Below are 18,769 nucleotides of genomic sequence, written 5' to 3'. Positions count from 1 at the left end.
CAGATGCTGCTCAATTTTATATTGCGCTGTATGTGCAGCCTGATATCGGCAGAGGGCACCAGAAGCACATGAACGCGCACGCACACACTATCACGCAGACACACACACACGCATACACATCTCACCCAGCTAGCTGTAACCGGCTAGCGAAGCTGTTGTCGAGTTGACACCCTCCCCAAACCTCGGCAGCAGCTAAGCTGCACAGTCGACATGGCAAGAAAATATCGCAACAATTACATACAGAAAGATGAAAATCTTCCAAGTCTTTTGGAATGAGTGAGTAGAATCAATAATAATTACGTATTTTCAAGGATTAGATGAATTAGGGTTTTAACTGGTGTTTTAGCCACATTTTAATGACGCATAGCTACGATCGGTAAATGCTAACACGAAATAGCATACAAGCTAGCTGCTACCAAAGGGAGGAGTACGGCTAGGAGTTTGGCTTTCTGTGCTCAGTTCGACTAGATGAGCATTCGCTGTAGCTTCTTCTCACAGCGAGATTAAAATAGAGCCCTACTAACGTTATTATGTGCAACACGCCAGCGAAAGTAAAAACATTATGAGTGCAGTGGGGTTGCTGGGTAGTTCCAGAAGCTAGCGTTACATAATGTCGCTGTTAGGAGTCAAATGGCTCCACTCTCCAGTGTTTCAGTGCTTCTTCTCTACCTTTCGTTTCTTTCACTAGCACATGAGATTGAAACGAAATGTTTCCATCGATGTAAGGATTTCATCCTCCAATCTGAATTCCGTCACATGAATATTTAACGATCGACATGAAAAACGGCAAAAGATAAATAAAATATTTTAATTAGACGACGTACGCTCGCTAGCCAATATAGCAAACTAGCCACCCATAGCTTAGCTTGCTCAAAGCTAACGTTAACTACATCTACAGAGCCAACACATCACCTTTTACGAAATAAACTGATAGTGAAATAACAGTAATATAGTAATATAATCCCCAATAGCATAATTATCAACCAGTGGTTTAGCTTATTTGTTGAATATAATTTTTAACGGTATGAGCAAACGTTAGCTTCATCAAAAGCTAGATAGCGCAGATAGACTTGGTTGTTAGCCTCTTTAGGACCCTTTGTCCGTAGTCGTACTGGTTCACCAGCTCGTATAAATAGGCCACACAGCAGTTGTTTTGATCCTTCTCCATCGCCTTTTACAATTTTTCTCCAAGCATGTAAGTTGTCACCGTATATTTATTTTAATTATTTTGAGTTTGATGACGGATAAGGCGAAAAACCAAAGCCAGTGGTAGAGAAATGAGAGGTAATGAAGTGTCAATAGTCCAACGATGGACCTACTTTGTCATCCCAATGCCTCTTGTGTTTTTCTTCCCTAGAGGTCCACTCAAACACTTTACAGACAGGCTTTATCAATGCCAACAGATAAAATGGAAGTTGATATTTATAGCATTAAAATGTCAATGTCTGTTTTTGCAATGTTTAGTTATTTAAATTGGTGTATGTTTTCTCAACACATCTTTCCTCTCTTTCTTTCTTTTTCTCTGTCTCTGTTACAGTATTCATCATGCGATGTGACCCAAAATCCACAATGTGTGAGAAAATTTAAGAACGATTGAGTTCGGAAGAAAATTTTTTGATTCCAGTGGAATCTTCCATATATATATATTAATATTATTATTATTATTATTAGATTTTTTTCTGTGTTAAATCTTGCACCATTACACACACTTGTCCCACCAACATATAACCATGCCAGTGCAAGCACCACAATGGACGGAGTTCCTGCTGTGCCCAATCTGCACACAGACATTTGAAGAGACTGTTCGCCGGCCCATCAGCTTGGGCTGTGGACATACTGTCTGCAAGATGTGCCTGAACAAGTTACACCGAAAGGCCTGTCCCTTTGACCAGACAGCCATCAGCACAGACATCGAGCAGCTACCTGTCAACACAGCCCTGTTGCAGCTGGTGGGAGGCCAGGTAAGTCTGTTTGTACACTTTTTGTACTTGGCTGTTAGCAGCAGATGTACTTTGTTGTCATTTCTTAATTCTGGCTTGTGATGACAGGACAATGTCCTGAAGATGTGTTTTGTTTTTGAAGATTGGACTATTCACTGAATCTTTTGTATGATGACAGAGTAATTTTTCTGTAATCACAGTCTATGGACTTTATAAGGGTATTACACGCGGGCTGCTACATGATGCACATAGCTCAGAGACTGCTGTATGAGTCACCCTCCAGTCATTGAGCAATTACTTTAATTCCTTTGGTTTACTGAGTGCTGGCACACTCAGCTGTGTTCTCTGAGGCGGTGTTTGACCAACAGGGTGGGGCACCTCTAATGGTGTTTTTTTCTTTGTTGGCGAAGTTTCCAACCATAAACTGCATAATACAGGATAACATCAGTGTATTGACTATGAGTCTAATGCAGTCATCACTACATCAACATTTTGCCACTTTGCCTCACACGTCTAAGCTCATACAAACTGAAAGGCAACAGTGTGCCATTAAATGGATACTGTAATAGAAACAGCTGTTCTGTAGCAACTTCTGGACAATATAAGTTAATACATATTACACAAAATATGATGGAGTGCCCTTGGGCTGCAAGTTAAGATCTAAGACAGAGTGTTTTGTTTTGATTAGTTCATTGGATTACCGATCATTGTGTTGTGGCTATTTACAATGTTTGGGAGTGGGCTTGTTATGAAGTGTGCAAGCAATGTAAATTAAATGTTCTTTTATTCTAAATGTATTATTTAGTATTTTTCAAACTCAGAGGTCTGAAACTCTTGCATCTCAAACACCAACACTTGTGAGTTTTAGCTTGCTGTGTAAGATCACTTTAGACATTTTCTCAAAATATTCACAGGCTCAGAGGTGTGTGTATTATGAGTGGAATAACAATCCACAGATCAGAGAATGTCACATTTTTTTGTTCCACTCCATGCTCCATATATCATTAAGACAGTTATGATAAGACCTCAGATTTTGCCATGATTTGTTCTGATTATCTCCCTCACCATGTTCTGATGCAGGTTCCCAAGGCCCAGCCAGTCGCCTTGATTACCAGTCCAGAGGACTCACAGCATTATGAGGAGGCCAGACAGTGTGTGGAGGAGCTGGCTCTCTACCTCAAACCTCTCAGCAACACCAGAGGTACTTAATATACACTGACACAAACACAGACTCGTCATCTTTTTTTGCACATAGTGTTCTCATGATCTGCCAGTTTAAACAAACTCTAGCTTGTTTTTCGTCAACATGGAAAGTCCAATTCACAGTATCTTTGGCATCCATGTGGTTCAGGATGTGAGAAAACTGTTGCTGGGTAACTGTTGGTTCCTTTTTCCCTTTTCAAAATGCTGCATGAGTGAAGTTATCAGTAATTTCCAGAGGTACCAATATCTTCAAAAACACCAGTTTATGTTACAGTTCACAAACTTTTAGCTCACTAGAGCTTCCACTAAAAGTATTTTAAATACAACATGACCAGTTTATAAACACACCCTTCTTGTAACCGCATTTAAAAATAACCCCAGTACAGTTTAAGGTAAAAAAACAACATTTTGATAAGTCCATTTCATAAGTTCTTCCTGTATTTTTTCATGCTGTAAACAATGTCGGGGAGTTTTGATGGCTTAACTGTTGACTTTGTGAAAGTACTTGGAATCACAGTTAACTATCAGTGTACTCTGCAAAACTTGAGTTTTTTTTCACACCATCAGGACTAAATATTGATTAAGAAATATGTGGCTGTCTTATCAATGTTTTAGTGGAAAAGGAAGGCATGCTAAACAGATTTTCTTACTGATCTGACTCATTTTGTCACTGCTTCAGGACTCCTCAAAGTGATGTTAGCTTATGGCAGGTGTAAAAGACTAGAAGAAAACAGTGGGTTATTTAACGGTGTTAGAAAGAAGCTAATTTTTCAGGGGAAGTTTAAATTCCTCAGTTAATCAGAGGTTGTGGTGTGTGGTAAAACAATTGTTTTGTTATCGCCGTATGGCTGTATCCGTGACGGCTCAAATTGCCCTGTCAGCAGCGGTGTGTTACCTAACTTTCATGCTGGTACTCCAACCAGTTACCCTTACTTCTGACAAGCATTCACAACAAGAAAACAGGCCCGTTTAATATCAAGTGTCAAACACTATTAATAAACTGTATTTGTGTCTGGGCTCAGCCTGGTGTTTACACACAAGAACAGAAATGCAGTGTGGACCTCTTTGAAACTTACTTTATCATAAAGATGAGCAAGTGTCAGGGCAATACAAGCAGTGTTCAGCTTCATTCATTCAGATCGGTTAGTTTTGCATTGTTTGGTTGTTCTGTGACCATGGAGTCCACCTCTGTCAAGTTCTGGCTGTTACAGAGCTGGTGGTGTTTTGGAGTTAAGAGCGACCATGCTAAGTGGTATCTCAGCTGAATGTGTCAGTGGTGGTCGGCTGAGAGTCACCAGTTAACAGGGTCACACTTTACACTGAAACACCAGCATCATCTGCTGCTGTGATATTAAATGTGTCTTCCTTATGCAACCACAGTTAACCAGATTTGACCGCAAACAAGCAATATTAACTGCAGATATTCTAAATTCAGTTTTTAATTTGTGAGTTTATTGAAAAGGTTGGTGACGGGCTGAGATTATAAGCAAATATAGACTCAGTTTGGAAAGTAAACAAAGTTTCCCCATTGCCTGAATGGATCTGAACTAGGGCTGAACGGTTTTGGATAATAATCTAATTGCGATTTTTTTGGACCAATATTGCGATTGCGATTTGGCATGCAATTTTATTTTATTTTTTTATTTTATCTTATTTTATTTATTTATTCATTTTTTGGGGGGAGGGGGTATCTTTTGCATTATTTACTTAATATTTCTTTATTATTTTATTAATTACTAAAACAATTAAATCATTCTATAGTATGAAGGCTAGGCCTACATGTTGTAATGAAATGAAATAGACTGAAGGTTTGTGTACATGAAACTTTTTTAAAATTTTATTTTATTTTAATAAATTGCAGACTTTGGGATTTGAAAATTGCACTGTGTTACATTGCGATGTCGGTTTAAATTCAATTAATTGTACAGCCTTATTCTGAACATAGTTTTCTGGCCTTTTTACCATGACCCAGGTCTCATACATGACTGCCTGTGTTTCCTTTGGTTTGGGAGGGTTTCTGATTTATTGACACAAGTTTATGTATTCTTATTTTACAGTCTGTGTCCACAAATAATGCAGCCATAAGCATAGACTTGTGGATACTAAGATTATTGGGCTGCATTGTGTTCAAGCCCTCTTTTTTTTATGAAAGGTTTCTTTTTCATTAGTTGTTAGATGTTAACATTGGGGTTTCACTAGACATGCACCGATCGATCGGTGCCAATTTCCTTAATTTTAGGGGATCGGTGATCAACCCATCATTACATATGAAACTGATCTTATACACCTCTGGGAAGGTCTGACAACCAGCCGTTGTTGCTTTTTGCTCTGAGATCTAAAACTCAGGACACTTTATCGGTTGTTTAAGTTAAAACATAAAGATTTTGATGTTTCATAGGTATTGTTCAATGATTTTCAATAAAATAAGATTGGAACATTGAAGGTATATGCTGTCAGTTATAAAAATTAAATTGGTATTGGCCAAAATCGGTATCGACGCTGGCTTCACATGGCGGCGCCTCAGACGGGGGTATTTTGGCTTCAAAACTGTACAATGGTAGAAGTGCCACTCCATCCATTCTGTATACTGTCTGTGGTTTAAACTCATCTCTGGGTTACATGCTGGATTTCTCCTCTAGAGAATGGCAGCCCACTGCGTGCCTGTCTTCTTCTTGATGTCTTCTTCCCACTCACTGATTTATCACGAACCTGTGAATTGTTTATCATCCATCAAATTGGTGTTATTTTAGAAATAAATGTGTTTTTTAGTGGTTAACATCCTCCCATTTCTTGAGTCGCTATTTCACTGCACAGCACTTCTGTTGCTAAAATGCATACACAGCTGTAACAGTTTACAGTAAAGTAAATGGTAAAAGGGTCTATAAGAGCTTTAATTCAGACCCCTGACACTATCCAAAACTACCACCACTTCTCTGCCATTGAGAGCCATTGTTCTCAATAGCAGAGTTAAAATGCTTCATTGTTACACAAGTTTCTAGACCCAGATCTTCTGTTTTTTCCCCCCCAACAATGTTTTATCTTTGTAATCTCTCACTTGAGTTAGGCCTGTCACGATAACAAATTTCGCTGGACGATAATTTTCCAAAATATTATTGCAGATAAACGATATTATTGTCAATATTATTTTGATTTTTTTTTTCATTTTTTTTATTGATGTAATTATGATAAATGGGATAATAAAGTGAGTACACCATATCAAAAACAAGAAACTTTAATTTCTTAAGAGTATTTAACTGTAATGAAAAGGTCAGGATCTTTTAAATAAAATAAATTAAACAAAAAATATAATAAATTTAACAAACAAGAAAGAAAAAAATACAATGAAAATGAAGTGGACTCTCTTTTAGAAAAAAATACATGTCAATGAAAATAATTAATACTAATCAAAAACAATAAAACATAGACCCTGTCTCTAAAGAAAAAACAAAACTCAAAAAAAAAAACCAACAATAAAAACTCTAGCCTAAATAAAAGGGAGTTTATACAGTTCCTGAATTGTTTGTAACATGTATTTTTTCCCAGTCAACCCGTACTGTCTGTCAAACATTTTTAACATTTCTGGCTTTCAACCGTATTGAAGGGCTGCATTTCTTTGGCAATGTAGCTGTCTTTGAGCGCCCACCATTTGGCGCTTTTATTTCTATTTACTCTGCAGACCAAAAACCTCAGTAAGAGCAGATTGTCAAAGAACAAGGCTCCGTTGCACCTCCCTCTTCTTCTTCTTCTTCTTCTTCGTCGCCACTATTTTCAAACAATTGTGACATATCAGCTTGTTGGTGTTCATGAGCTCACACTTTGTTCATTCTGATAAAAAACAAAATATTCCCACACTGGGACTGTGGCAGGCGGCTTAAGACCGTATCTTTCGTGCCATCACTCATATTAGCGTGTGTTTCCTCCTTACCCCTCAGGACACTCGCTTCAGCACTCTCCGTGTGTACGCGTGAGCAGCCCCGTCTTCACCCCAAAGATCGCATTTTTAACAGATGCTCACTGCCCTATAAATCTGCTAAATTCGCTATAGAACCTATGCACCCCGATGTTAGGAAAGATAGACGTAGTGAGCCATCTTCTCATTCAGCCTCTTTGGTGGAAAGAGAGGAGGAAAACAAACATGCACGCACGTGTCAGTTTATCGAGGCTGGTAAACTTACTGAGGACGTTTTTATTTATCGTTCAGTTAATCGATTTATTGATTATCGTGACAGGCCTAACTTGAGCATATTGTTGTTTGTAGTCACTGAATTGTGAGTGCTCTTTTTTTAGTGCATTTCCTCACTGATAAATGTTAATCTAATATAGACCAGAGGGTGGAAACGTGGAATCAAATCGATATAAAGAACATTACCAACTCCATCCTCCATCCTCTAATCATAAAGATAAACAGCTCACAGAGCACTTAAAACTCAACTTTGATATGCTCTGTCTCCAGGTGTGGGTCTTAGCAGCACAGCGCAGAGCATGCTGAGTCGACCCATGCAGAGGAAACTGGTAACTCTGGTCCACTGCCAGCTGGTGGAGGAAGAGGGCCGCGTGCGAGCCATGAGAGCAGCCCGCTCTCTGGGTGAGCGAACTGTCACAGAGCTCATCTTGCAGCACCAGAACCCACAGCAGCTCTCCTCCAATCTCTGGGCTGCTGTGCGTGCTCGTGGATGTCAGTTTCTGGGACCAGGTAGATCAAATTCCCTCACCTGCAGCTTTGAAAAACAAAACAGTTTTTGATGATTATCTTGTTATTTGTTGATTAATTGAATGTTTGTTTTCTTTCCCCAGCCATGCAAGAGGAAGCTCTAAAGTTGGTCCTTCTTGCTCTAGAGGACGGCTCTGCTCTGTCCAGGAAAGTGCTGGTTCTCTTTGTCGTCCAAAGGCTTGAGCCACGCTTCCCACAGGCCTCTAAAACCAGTATAGGCCACGTGGTGCAGCTCCTCTACAGGGCCTCCTGTTTCAAGGTATACTACTGAGTAGGAGGGAGAAATAGTGGTAACTGTTGTAAGATTGATTCAGTGTAGACTTTTTATCACCCGTCACTCATCAATAAGTTGTCCTCAAACTCTAACTTGGCTTTTTTTCCTGCCTCACTAGGTGACCAAACGTGATGAAGATTCATCCCTGATGCAGTTAAAAGAAGAATTCCGTACTTATGAGGCCCTTCGACGTGAGCATGACTCTCAGATAGTTCAGATAGCCATGGAGGGTGGGCTGCGCATTGCACCTGACCAGTGGTCCTCTCTGTTATATGGAGATCAGTCTCACAAATCACACATGCAGTCTATCATTGATAAGGTGTGTGTAGAGTTTGTTTTTTATCTGTTTCTTTGTCTGTTTTTCATATTTTGGTGCTCATCCACATATTTCATGGATGACTATGATGTTCTGATTCACATTTCTGTTTCTTTGCTTTCTAATATTTTAGTATTTCCTGTATTAGACACCCTGTCAGGTAGAAACCTTCCAAAGCATTCACCTGCTGTATTTTTCCTTGCTCCTATCACAGCTGCAGACCCCAGCATCTTTTGCTCAGAGTGTTCAGGAGCTGACGATTGCACTGCAGAGAACCGGGGACCCAGCCAACCTCAACAGGCTGCGGCCCCACCTGGAGCTACTGGCCAACATTGATCCTAGTCCTGGTAAGAAACGGCCTCAGGAGTCTTCAGACTTTATGACTTTAAAGGATAAGTTCGGTTTATAAAGCTTTTACATTGTTTATGGAATGAAGTAGAACAAAATACTCACCAAGAAGGCTTTCCTGATCTAAGCAGTGCTTCGGGAGATATTTAGATCCAAAATCTGCAGCTGACGTCCTTATAATGGGATCCATCGGGGCATTATTTTTTAAGATGAAGCTTGGTTTCTCACATCACCATGTCTCTACAGATGCCCCTCCTCCAACGTGGGAGCAGCTTGAGAAAGGGTTGGTTGCAGTGAAAACAGTAGTGCATGGCCTGGTGGACTTTATCCAGAACCACAGCAAGAAAGGAGCGGACCCTCAACAGGTCTGTATGTGCCTGGTACCACACAAAATACTCGACGCATTCTCTTCTACGTCCTGATTAAACTCACTGGAGAAAGAGTTGAACCATCACAATCTTCTGTGTTTACGACTTGCATATCCCTTGCACCTTACCCAAGTCTGAGCATTGTCTTTTTCACGTCTAGCTTACTTACTTAACTGTCCTTCTTCAGCCTCCTCAGCACAGCAAGTACAAGACTTACATGTGCCGTGACATGAAGCAGAAGGGCGGCTGTCCACGGGGAGCCAGCTGCACCTTTGCTCACTCTCAGGAAGAACTCGAGAAGTGAGTCTAACTCTAAACCAGAAACTTACGTTCTGATATTCACCCACGCTCACTTTGTCTCACACATTTTGTATCATGTTTGATTTGCTTTAGGTACCGTAAGATGAATAAACGTTTGGCAGCTCGCCTCCCTGGCTCAGGAGGGCTCATGCCAGATGACGGCCTTCCTCTTGATGTAGCAGTGACACGGAAGCCTTCGCCCCTCACTAATGGCAGCGGTGGGTCCTCTATGCCCCAGCTTATTCCTCGTAGCACTGACACAGTCCCATACGAGCTGCTGCGTAAACCCATGAAGATGGATGGAGGAAGTCCAAGTGCCCCAGGATCCCCCCCTGAGCCGTGAGTACAGATTTAATGTTCATTATGTTAATTTGATGCTAAAGAACAGGCAACTGAGGGGTTTCAAAGTCCCACAGGACAAGCTTTTTGCACTGGGCTTCTATTCTCTAAATTTATGGTTCACTCTTTTATTGAGAAACACATTTTTGAAGGTACAGTTTAAAACTAAAACCAGCTTAAAAGAAATGCTAAATGGTCCTTCAGCCTGACTAAACAGACACTTTCAGGCTATGCATGTCATTTTAACCAAGAGTAATATCTTCTTTATAAGTCCATGACAAAAAAAGATCCATCAATCAACCTTGTGTCTATCCTGCAGCATGGATCCTGTGGCCAAACCTGGCATGCCCCTGCCACCTCATGTCATGGCCCACTCAAGGATGCCAGCTGACCACCTCTCTGGGGTGAAGCACATGTCTGTACAACCCAGAGGTCTGCCAGTTTACCCTCAGCAACAGCTCCCCGAAATGTGCTACGACACTCGCCCACCGCCGCCTGCTTCTCAGTATGAGCCTGCACAGTATCCAACAGGTACGAGTCAGGTTGATGAGAAATAAACTTTAGTGCCATCCCAGTTAAAAAGTGCTGTTTGTTTCATTTTAACCTGATGTTACGGTCTGTCGTTTGTTCTGCAGGATACCCTTACCAACAGTATGTCCCACGGGATTACATACGTAACCCTCCTCCACCAAGTGAGTCAGGACCTCCGTATCAGGATCCCTATTCCAGCCATTTCCCACCAGAGCGCCCCTACCAGGCCCCTCACTCTGGTCCACCCTTCTCCTACCCTCACCCTCCTCACCATGACCGAGGTCGCCACGGGACCTACGCTGGTCCACCGCCTCCTCCGCAGCCTTACCCATCTCAGAGGGATGGCATGGTCAGAATGAGTCCTGCTCCTCTGGATGTTCCACCTCCGTCAGCCGGACAGACCAACTCACTGTACCACCAGGAGCCCAGTGCCCGAGACAGATACGCCCCAGAGGGTTATTATCCACCAGGAACACAGCCCCCTCCAATGAGGGGCTACGTCAGGGTGAGTGTGCTTGAAGTGGTCCTGGTTGCGTGTCTAAATGTGATGCTGCCTCTGTTTCAAAACACATACCAGTTTGTCAGAAAGTGACGTTTCCCTGTGTGTCTCAGGGTCCATCATACAGCGGTTCACAGCCCAGCCTGGACTACCTGCACAGGCGCAGGCAAGAGCTGTTATCTCAGCTCGAGGAAAGGAAGGTCATCTCCCCTCCACCGTTTGCTGCCTCCCCAACTCTTTCTCATCCTTTCCCCAGCGACTACCCACCAGAGGTACGCACTGTTGCTGCTTTGTCAGTAGGGGTTGGAAAAAAATGAAAATCGATATATCAGAATTTTATGTTTGATTATATCAAAATGTCGAAAGAAATAGTTTTTTTTTTTCAAATTCAAATTCTTCATTTTGGACATTATTTATAAACTGTATTGGAAAAAAGGTACCACTTGTCTCCAGCAGAGGGTGAATGTTTCCCTCTGACCAACCTGATGTGCATATTATGGGAGAATATGGCCTCTGATATGGTCTGTAGACATTATCATCATCATTTAACTTTTTCCCACGGCCTGGTGTTAAAAAAGCAAACTGAAAATTGCAAAAATTGTAAATATCCAAAAATCACAATTTAAATTGAATTGGCACTCCAAAAATTGTAATAGAATTGAATCTCAAGAATAGCATATCGTTCCAGCCATGTTTCTCAGGGACTTCCACAGTCTTACATAATGATAAATGGTTCAATCTGTTAGAAATGTTTGATAGCAAGGGAAGATTTTGCCAGAGGCAGAAAGCTTTTCCACAGATTCAGGGAAGCTACTGCAAAAGCCTAATTGCCCCTAGTTTTTAAGCTAGTTTCGGGTTTATCCAACAAAAAGCCCCTATCAAGTCTGTTTACATGCTTAAGCCTGCATTTAATATTTTTGTCTATATGTTTTGCGACCACAGTATGGCGAGGAGAGCTCTAAAACCATGATGAAATGCAGGGAGCCTGACTATGCAGGGCAGTACTCCCCCTGGTCCTGTGAAACCATTGGCTCCTACATCGGCACAAAGGACCCCAAACCCAAAGACGTCATGGGTTCGATGGAGATGATGGTGAGTTCAGCTGGATTATGTTTTTATAACTTAGTTGATGAAGAACTTGTGAGTATAACTTTCCCCTTTTCTCTCTCATAGAATGTGGAGGCAAAGACGCTGAGGGATCCATCACTGGAGGCTCCTCGGAGGGGGACAGAAGTCAAGGATGATGACCCTATTATCCCCTTTGGTCCACAGCCCACTGTGTCACGCTTTGGTGCCATCTCCCGCACCTCAAAGACAGGTTACCAGACCACCGGCCCTGTGCAGGCCATGGTCCCCACTGCCCAGAACCCAAACTCTAAACACATGGCCATGCCAGGTGAGAATACATGCAGAACGTACAACTGATGACTGATGATAATAAGGGCTGTCATTTTAACGCATTAATTAGATTAATTAATTACACCACAAATTAACGCGTTATAAAAATTAACACAGATTAATCTGGATCCCAAACCCGCGGGGGTTCAAAGACGCACTTATTTTCAAATGTCTGGCAGCTACAGACTGTTTGTCCTATTCATAAGCTGTAAAAAAAAAGGGGTTTTCTCGTCAGATTCTCAAATTTCCGACGGTCCCTGAATGTATCTCACCTGACTTCAGCAACATGCTTTAAACCAGGGGGGAAGCAAGAGTGATTTTTGTGAGATTGACGTCCACATCTCGTTTATTCACGCATCTTTTTTGAAAATCTGCAGAAAATCAACCGTTTGCTCTAGCTCAATTCTGTAAAAAACAGATAATTCTACACTCTTTACTGCATCAAACAAGCCCTGAATGATCGATATTTGTCCTGTATTTAAATCTAAAGAATTCTTTGAAAATTTCCTTCCATCTTCCTGGTGTTTCAGCTTGGGGCTGCTCTGCACCAATCAGCAACAGTTTGTGTTCAGAGCATGTAAAGATGAAAATACTTCACTCTTCTTTGATCCAAGACTTGAATAAAGTGTTTTGTACATAGTTCCTCACAGTTTTTAGCCTTAAGCCCTGGTTCTCTTGACCTCACCGAAGTATAGAAGTTCATATTATAGTGAAAATTGAGTCCACATTGAGTAAAAATGTGACAGAAGCAAAAACCGTCCTTAAAATCAAATCAGCTTATCTTAGGTGCAGGACTGTGTAGATTTTGTAAAGATAGAACCACAACACTTTTTTCATGTGTTCCTTGTTCCTCAGGGTACCTAAAATGTGTTGTATATATTCCCACCTTATTTAAATTTTTTTTTTTTTTTTATTTCTTTAATGTTATTTTAATGTCCTGGAATTCACATTCTCTATTTTGGGACCTTGAGCAGATATGAGATTAAAATGCGATTAATTAATTACAAATCCTGTAATTAATTAGGTTAATTTTTTTAATCGCCTGACAGCACTAATAATAATGTTAACTGTCAGTGAGCTGTAGCTTCTTAGTGTGCTTCTCAGCGACAGTTCTGATAACGCTTTCCCTCCTCTCCTTCAGCAGAATACACATACGGAAGCCAAGGAGGATGGGGTGGATCTTCATACCCCTCCCACCAAGCTGCCTCCTCCTCTCAGGGACATTTTAGTGAGCGGTGAGGCACAGTTTTGTTCTTTCCTGTCCCCTTCTTAGTATTTTTGTGACAGAAAAGCTTAAAATACCAGAAAATCCTTGTTTAAAGGTGAGAGATTGGAATTAGCTTGACTTTTTGTTACATTTCTTCCACACAGCCTACCCATGGCAGCCACAGACAGAGAACAGTTAAAGATTGAGCTGCAGCAGGTCAACCAGCAGATCAACCAACAGACCCAGATGAGAAGCATAGAGGTGAGGATGTTGAAACACTTAAAATAGAAGTCAATTCACAAAAGTGATGTAGTAAATAAAACAGTTTGAAGTCAAATGTTTCACAATCAAATGAAAATTTGTAATCCTATCAGTCATGTTTTGATTCTGATTTGCACACTCATCCTCTCATGTCCTGCCTGCTACCACAGGCTGCCAACAACCCTTTACTGCTGCAGAGAGAGGCCAGTGCATTGGCAGGCCAGCCTGTGCAGCCTGGTCAGGGCCAGACTGTAGCGGCCACACAGCAGCAGCAGGCTAAGTGGCCAGCAGGGGGCGCAAGTACATCATCCATCTCCAGTCAACAGCTGAGCCTGGAGCTCGACCAGGTTGAGCGAGAAATTGGCAAGAGGACCCGAGAGATGGCTTTGGTAAGGAGGTGTGAGGTGTTGGGCCATAGATGTGTGGGTCAGCAGGTGTTGGCTTTGAGAAGCTTTTTCAACACCGTGACTTCACGTTAAATACAAGTCAGCTTTCCCCTGAGCGTCACAGTCAAAGCTGCCTTCAACTAATGTTTTGTCTTTGTCCAAACCAGGAGAACCAAGTAGCCCACGATGTTCAGCAGTATAAGATGAAGCCTGCAGAGAATGGACAACCTGAGCACAAAGCTCAGCTGGAAGAAATCTCCCTAGCTCTGGGGTGAGCAGAAATTTACTAAATCACAATCAAAACATGTCTCTAACTTTCAGTCTTCTCACTCCTTCAATTCCATTACTCACTCGGTCTTCTTTTTCTTTCCTGTGTACAGCGAGGTGCCGAATGGCTCTAGCAGTCTGCAAGAAAGTGCAGTGGGCGGGTCCATGCTGTCACTGACCAATAAGACGTCTGCGCTGAGCCTGTGCTCTGATCCAGGTGCCACTGGTTCAGAGATGCAGAAGAATGGTGTTGTCCATTCCTGCTCCTAGGCAGTACACACACACACACACACACACACACACACACTCACACACATACACACACGCACACACTCAAGATGCTCATTTTAAAAGCATGCACAGGCACACATACACCCATTCTATTTAGAAGATGAGCAGTATCTGCCGTGATATGAATTTTCTTTCTTTTTGTTCTGTGAATGAGCTTTTTTTAATGACTTTCCTTGCCTGGAAACCAGGGCATATGATAACATTTCTCGTGTGTGTTTTTTTTCTCTTTTTGCACTGGGATTATTGATTAACAAGGCTCACTATCGATACATCAGGAAGAGAAAATGCTGGCGATGGTGACTGGGGTATTGTCATTTCATTAAATCCTCATTGGCTTGGTCTATTACATCCCAAACTAACACAAAAACACTGTCAGGCCATCTGATTGATCCTTTCTGTATAGTAGTTTGTGGTCCAGTTGAAGCATCATGCATATTAACGGTTAAACACAGAGGAATTAGTGAAGAAGCACTATCACATCAAACGCACTCTGATGAACTCCTGCTGTTGCGATCTGATGATCCAAGACTGTATTGTAAACAGCAGAAGCGCTGTCACTTGGTACTCACCCCCAGAATCGTAAAAAGTGGTCGCCCGGATCTAGATGGTCTGAGGAGGGAAAAAAAACACAAAATATTCTTCAAGTATTCAGCTTCGATGGAGACGTGAGATGTTTTAGAAATCACTTTTGCACCACATGCACGTGCTCACCTGCCATGAGGAGTTTGATTTTATTAGTGCATTTTATGAACTCATCATATGTCTGTTTCATACTTGAAAGCAGTATATTATATATTTAATTGAAGCATTCTGTTTTAAAGATTGCAAAGAGTCTTTTGATAATGAGCTTTCCACATATTTTCTATAAGGGAATCTGCTTACTATGGTGCTTCTCTTGGTTGTGGTGCCAGCTGACGTGTTTTGGTTGCAATGCCTTTCACCCGCACTCTGCTGGGCTGCATTCAGCCCGAGCTCGATGCTTAAGCTCAACAACAGTCATGTAGTGTTTTGGGAGGGATGGGTGCACATGTGAAAGCTGAGAGAGTTTGTCTTTCTGCCTCAGGTGCAACTCAACTTGATACACTTATAAAAGATATCAGGGTAAAATCCAGATTTCCCTCCTCAGAGCTTCTTCTCTGGCCACACAAAAGGCCTCCCCATTGGGATTATCTTGTCATTTGTTCTCCTAACTTCTATGAAGTTGCCTTCCCTTTGTGATTTTTTATTTTGTTTAATTTTTCATGCTTTACGTTGTTACGATTCTGGGGGCATGGCTTACCGAGTGGAGGCTCCATAGTGTAAATTTGTTTCTCTGTGTCACTACGTGCTTGACTTCATTAGATAGGTGACTGTCACAGGGGTCTCAGCCACATCGTTCTTTTAAGGAATTATGTTTACAGCTGAGGGTATCTAATGTTTGTGACTGAGGGCTGGACCAAACACACTTTCAGAAATAGCTGTACGAGCAGATTTAAGTGAATCCAAACATCAAACAATATACACTCTCACACTTTCTTCACATCTCGTAGTCACCATCACCACCATTACCCCTGCTTGCTCTTTCTCCGTCATGTAAATTGTTTACTGCTAACGCTCAACACAGAGCTTTTTGCCTTTCGTAAACAGTTAGCATGATGGTCCTCTGTACGGCTCTGCTCAGAGCGAGTGAGTCCCTGTGTTTGAACGGTTAAAGGACAGAGGAGACACCCTCCTTCAGATCCTTGAACACAGCTGGAGTTAAATTAGAGACACAAATGTTTCCTAACATCCTCATCTGAGCTGTGTTAAAGGGCATCTCTTCCAATTTTTCAGCGCCATGATCGTGGTTTTGGGTTTTTTCTTTATTTCACATTTTCCTACCACACTTCAAGCCTTTGGCTGCTCCTTGCTACATTTATTGTTTAGGTACACAGCTCACTTATACATATGAGTATGTATACATACATTAATATACTAAAGCACTATTAATGTGCCACCTCTTATTTTACTCGCTCAGCATTTATATTAAATGATCTCTACTTAGAATCAGCAAAATATTTGTTTTTATTTTTGTTTGATTTGTTTTCTGTCCACTGGTTGCCAACACAGACTTTATCCTTTCCCAGACGAAGGACTTCTGTGCGCATTGATGTGTGTTCACTTAATCTTTTGTGTTCAAACAAAGATGTTCTTTATAGACTATGCTTCCGAAGAAGACAAAATTCTGTACCTTTGGAAAACTTACAGACGTTTTGTGTGTGCTAGATTATATTGTAGAAAATGTACCCTAAGTTTTTTGTTTCTTTTTTTTCCCCTCAAAGTGTGCTGTACTGGGTGATAGTGTTCAGCTATTAGAAAAGTGTTGTGGGGGTTTTCTGCCCCTGCCCCCCTGAGGATCAAGAGGAAGTCTCTGATAAAAGGTTGGCCTTAAATCCTCTTCCATGCTTCTCGTCTTGCTTTGGGAGAACAAGCTTTAAAACATCTAAATTTACACTGAATTGGCATGACCAGGTGAGCCCTCATGGATTCTCCCTGTTCTTGAAAATGTCATAAAACAGCAACAACGGAAGTTTTGAAGCTAAATTTCTTTTCTTTTTTTTTCTTTTTATCATTTTTTTAAGAATATGTTGTTGACCTAGTCGGGTTTGTAGTTTTTCTTTCTCTTTTTGTTTATTTCTGCAATAGTGGAGTGAATTAACTGACTTGCAAGTCTTACATTACTCTAAAGCATTGCCTGACCTGATGAACAGTTAGACCAGTATTTGAGTGACGTTCACAAATAGTTTGTCTTATGACATCTTTGACAAATAATCAGCCCTAAAAACTGAATTCTTTTGTTATAATTCTACAAATTTTCAACATTTAATTGCGTTAATTCAATTCTTTGTTCATTTTCTCTGGATGAAAGTCAACCCAAAGTTTGATTATGCTGACCCAGCCTGAGGGGTCGCTGCAGGTCTGAACGGGCTTTAAACGCCTCGAGCTTAGCTGAACTGACGTGTAATAACGTATGGGGTGGTTTACTTTACGGTAAATAGCAAAGATGTTCATTTGGATCTTTTGCGTGTTTTTGTTTCTGAGTGGAACTGCTGCCTCTAAGCCCTCATTTATATAACCAGATAACCCCTCCACTCCCACCTGTGACCACTGAACTCTGTTACTGCTGTTTGAGGCTCACATTTTATTCCCTGACTTTCTGGGGAAATCGCAAATGGCTATTTTATATGATTACTCCCTTGTAAAATATCTCTTAAATTAAGGTACAGGTTTGATTTCAGCAAGAATAAAGAAGTTTTTATATGTATATTATACTCCATTAAGGAATGTCTAGAATTATCTTCCTCCAATGTGGATGTAGCCATTATTACGCCATTTTATGACTTTGTAAGAGAATTCACTGTGTGAAAATTGGTTTGCATTTTTGTATAATACAATCTGCTTTTTTTTTCGTTTGATACGAGAGGGAGGTCAAACTGGAAGTTTGAAGAGAGAAAAAAAATGAACCTGTGAAATTGAGGAAACAAAGTGTAACTTATGTACAACAGTGATTCTAAGCTGAGGGGAAAGATTAAATGATATTGCTAACTCTGAATGTTTGTGTCATTATTATCATTCAAAGAGTTTCTACGACTGAAAAGCTATTAAGTTTGATGTAATAATGAGATGTAAAAATAAGTATTGAACGCGTCAACTTTTTTCTTATCACATTTATTTCCACAGATGCAATTCAAACAAAATTTCTACCAAACATTGGTATTAACTCAAATGATCCACACATGAAGAGTCTCCCGGGCTGAGCGTCCATAGAGGCCATGGCTGTGAAGTGCACTGCCTATTGTTTTCTCTGTAACAATTGTACCTGCTGCCTCCAAGTCTTTCTGAAGCACTTTCAGGGTGGTCCTTGGCTTGTTGAGTACTCTTCTGACTATCTTTCTGACTCCTTGGTCAGAAATCTTGCAAGGAGCTCCTGTGCATGGCCTGTTGATGGTAAGGTGGTGGAATAGATGGAATATTCAGGTGCTTTGATTTAAGTCTGTAACCAGTTCCATTCTGATGCTGAGCAACAATCAGGTTGTGAATGTCTTCAGAGAGCACTGTGCCTTTACCCATCATGAGATGTGTCGTATTTAACTGCTTGGTGAAAAAAAAAC

The 18,769-nt window shown here is 41.0% G+C and overlaps 1 protein-coding gene across 2 annotated transcripts; it reads left to right on the top strand.

Moving 5' to 3' along the window:
* The first annotated feature begins 113 nt into the window (after positions 1-113).
* On the top strand, positions 114-17,793 carry rc3h1b (ring finger and CCCH-type domains 1b). 2 transcript variants are annotated; one of them, XM_074689290.1, is made up of 20 exons: positions 114-276; positions 1,538-1,961; positions 3,021-3,141; positions 7,597-7,836; positions 7,938-8,113; positions 8,247-8,447; positions 8,659-8,791; positions 9,039-9,157; positions 9,348-9,460; positions 9,554-9,799; positions 10,119-10,330; positions 10,435-10,835; positions 10,943-11,101; positions 11,772-11,921; positions 12,003-12,225; positions 13,372-13,462; positions 13,599-13,695; positions 13,866-14,084; positions 14,249-14,352; positions 14,462-17,793. In XM_074689290.1, the coding sequence occupies exons 2-20, from the start codon at positions 1,731-1,733 to the stop codon at positions 14,616-14,618; spliced, it is 3,393 nt and encodes a 1,130-aa protein (XP_074545391.1). In that variant the 5' UTR covers positions 114-276; positions 1,538-1,730; the 3' UTR covers positions 14,619-17,793. The 2 variants fall into 2 exon arrangements, with proteins under 2 accessions (XP_074545391.1, XP_074545390.1); XM_074689289.1 differs by having other exon boundaries at positions 13,369-13,462.
* Positions 17,794-18,769: the final 976 nt, after the last annotated feature.

This window comes from Halichoeres trimaculatus, unplaced genomic scaffold (genome assembly GCF_033239565.1).
Source record: "Halichoeres trimaculatus isolate MK-OKI-2021-1 unplaced genomic scaffold, fHalTri1.1 fHalTri1_scaffold_15, whole genome shotgun sequence".
NCBI lineage: Eukaryota > Metazoa > Chordata > Actinopteri > Labriformes > Labridae > Halichoeres > Halichoeres trimaculatus.
Note: the sequence above shows the minus strand (reverse complement) of the source record. Positions and strands in the feature narration are given on the sequence as shown.

What these genes read in the sequence shown, in the direction of transcription:
- rc3h1b (XM_074689289.1), top strand. Translation starts at nt 1,731, where the DNA reads ATGCCAGTGCAAGCACCACAATGGACGGAGTTCCTGCTGTGCCCAATC. An exon ending in ACCTCTCAGCAACACCAGAG is followed by an intron (nt 3,142 to 7,596) that starts GTACTTAATATA and finishes CTCTGTCTCCAG; the next exon opens with GTGTGGGTCTTAGCAGCACA. An exon ending in GGACCCGAGAGATGGCTTTG is followed by an intron (nt 14,085 to 14,248) that starts GTAAGGAGGTGT and finishes TGTCCAAACCAG; the next exon opens with GAGAACCAAGTAGCCCACGA.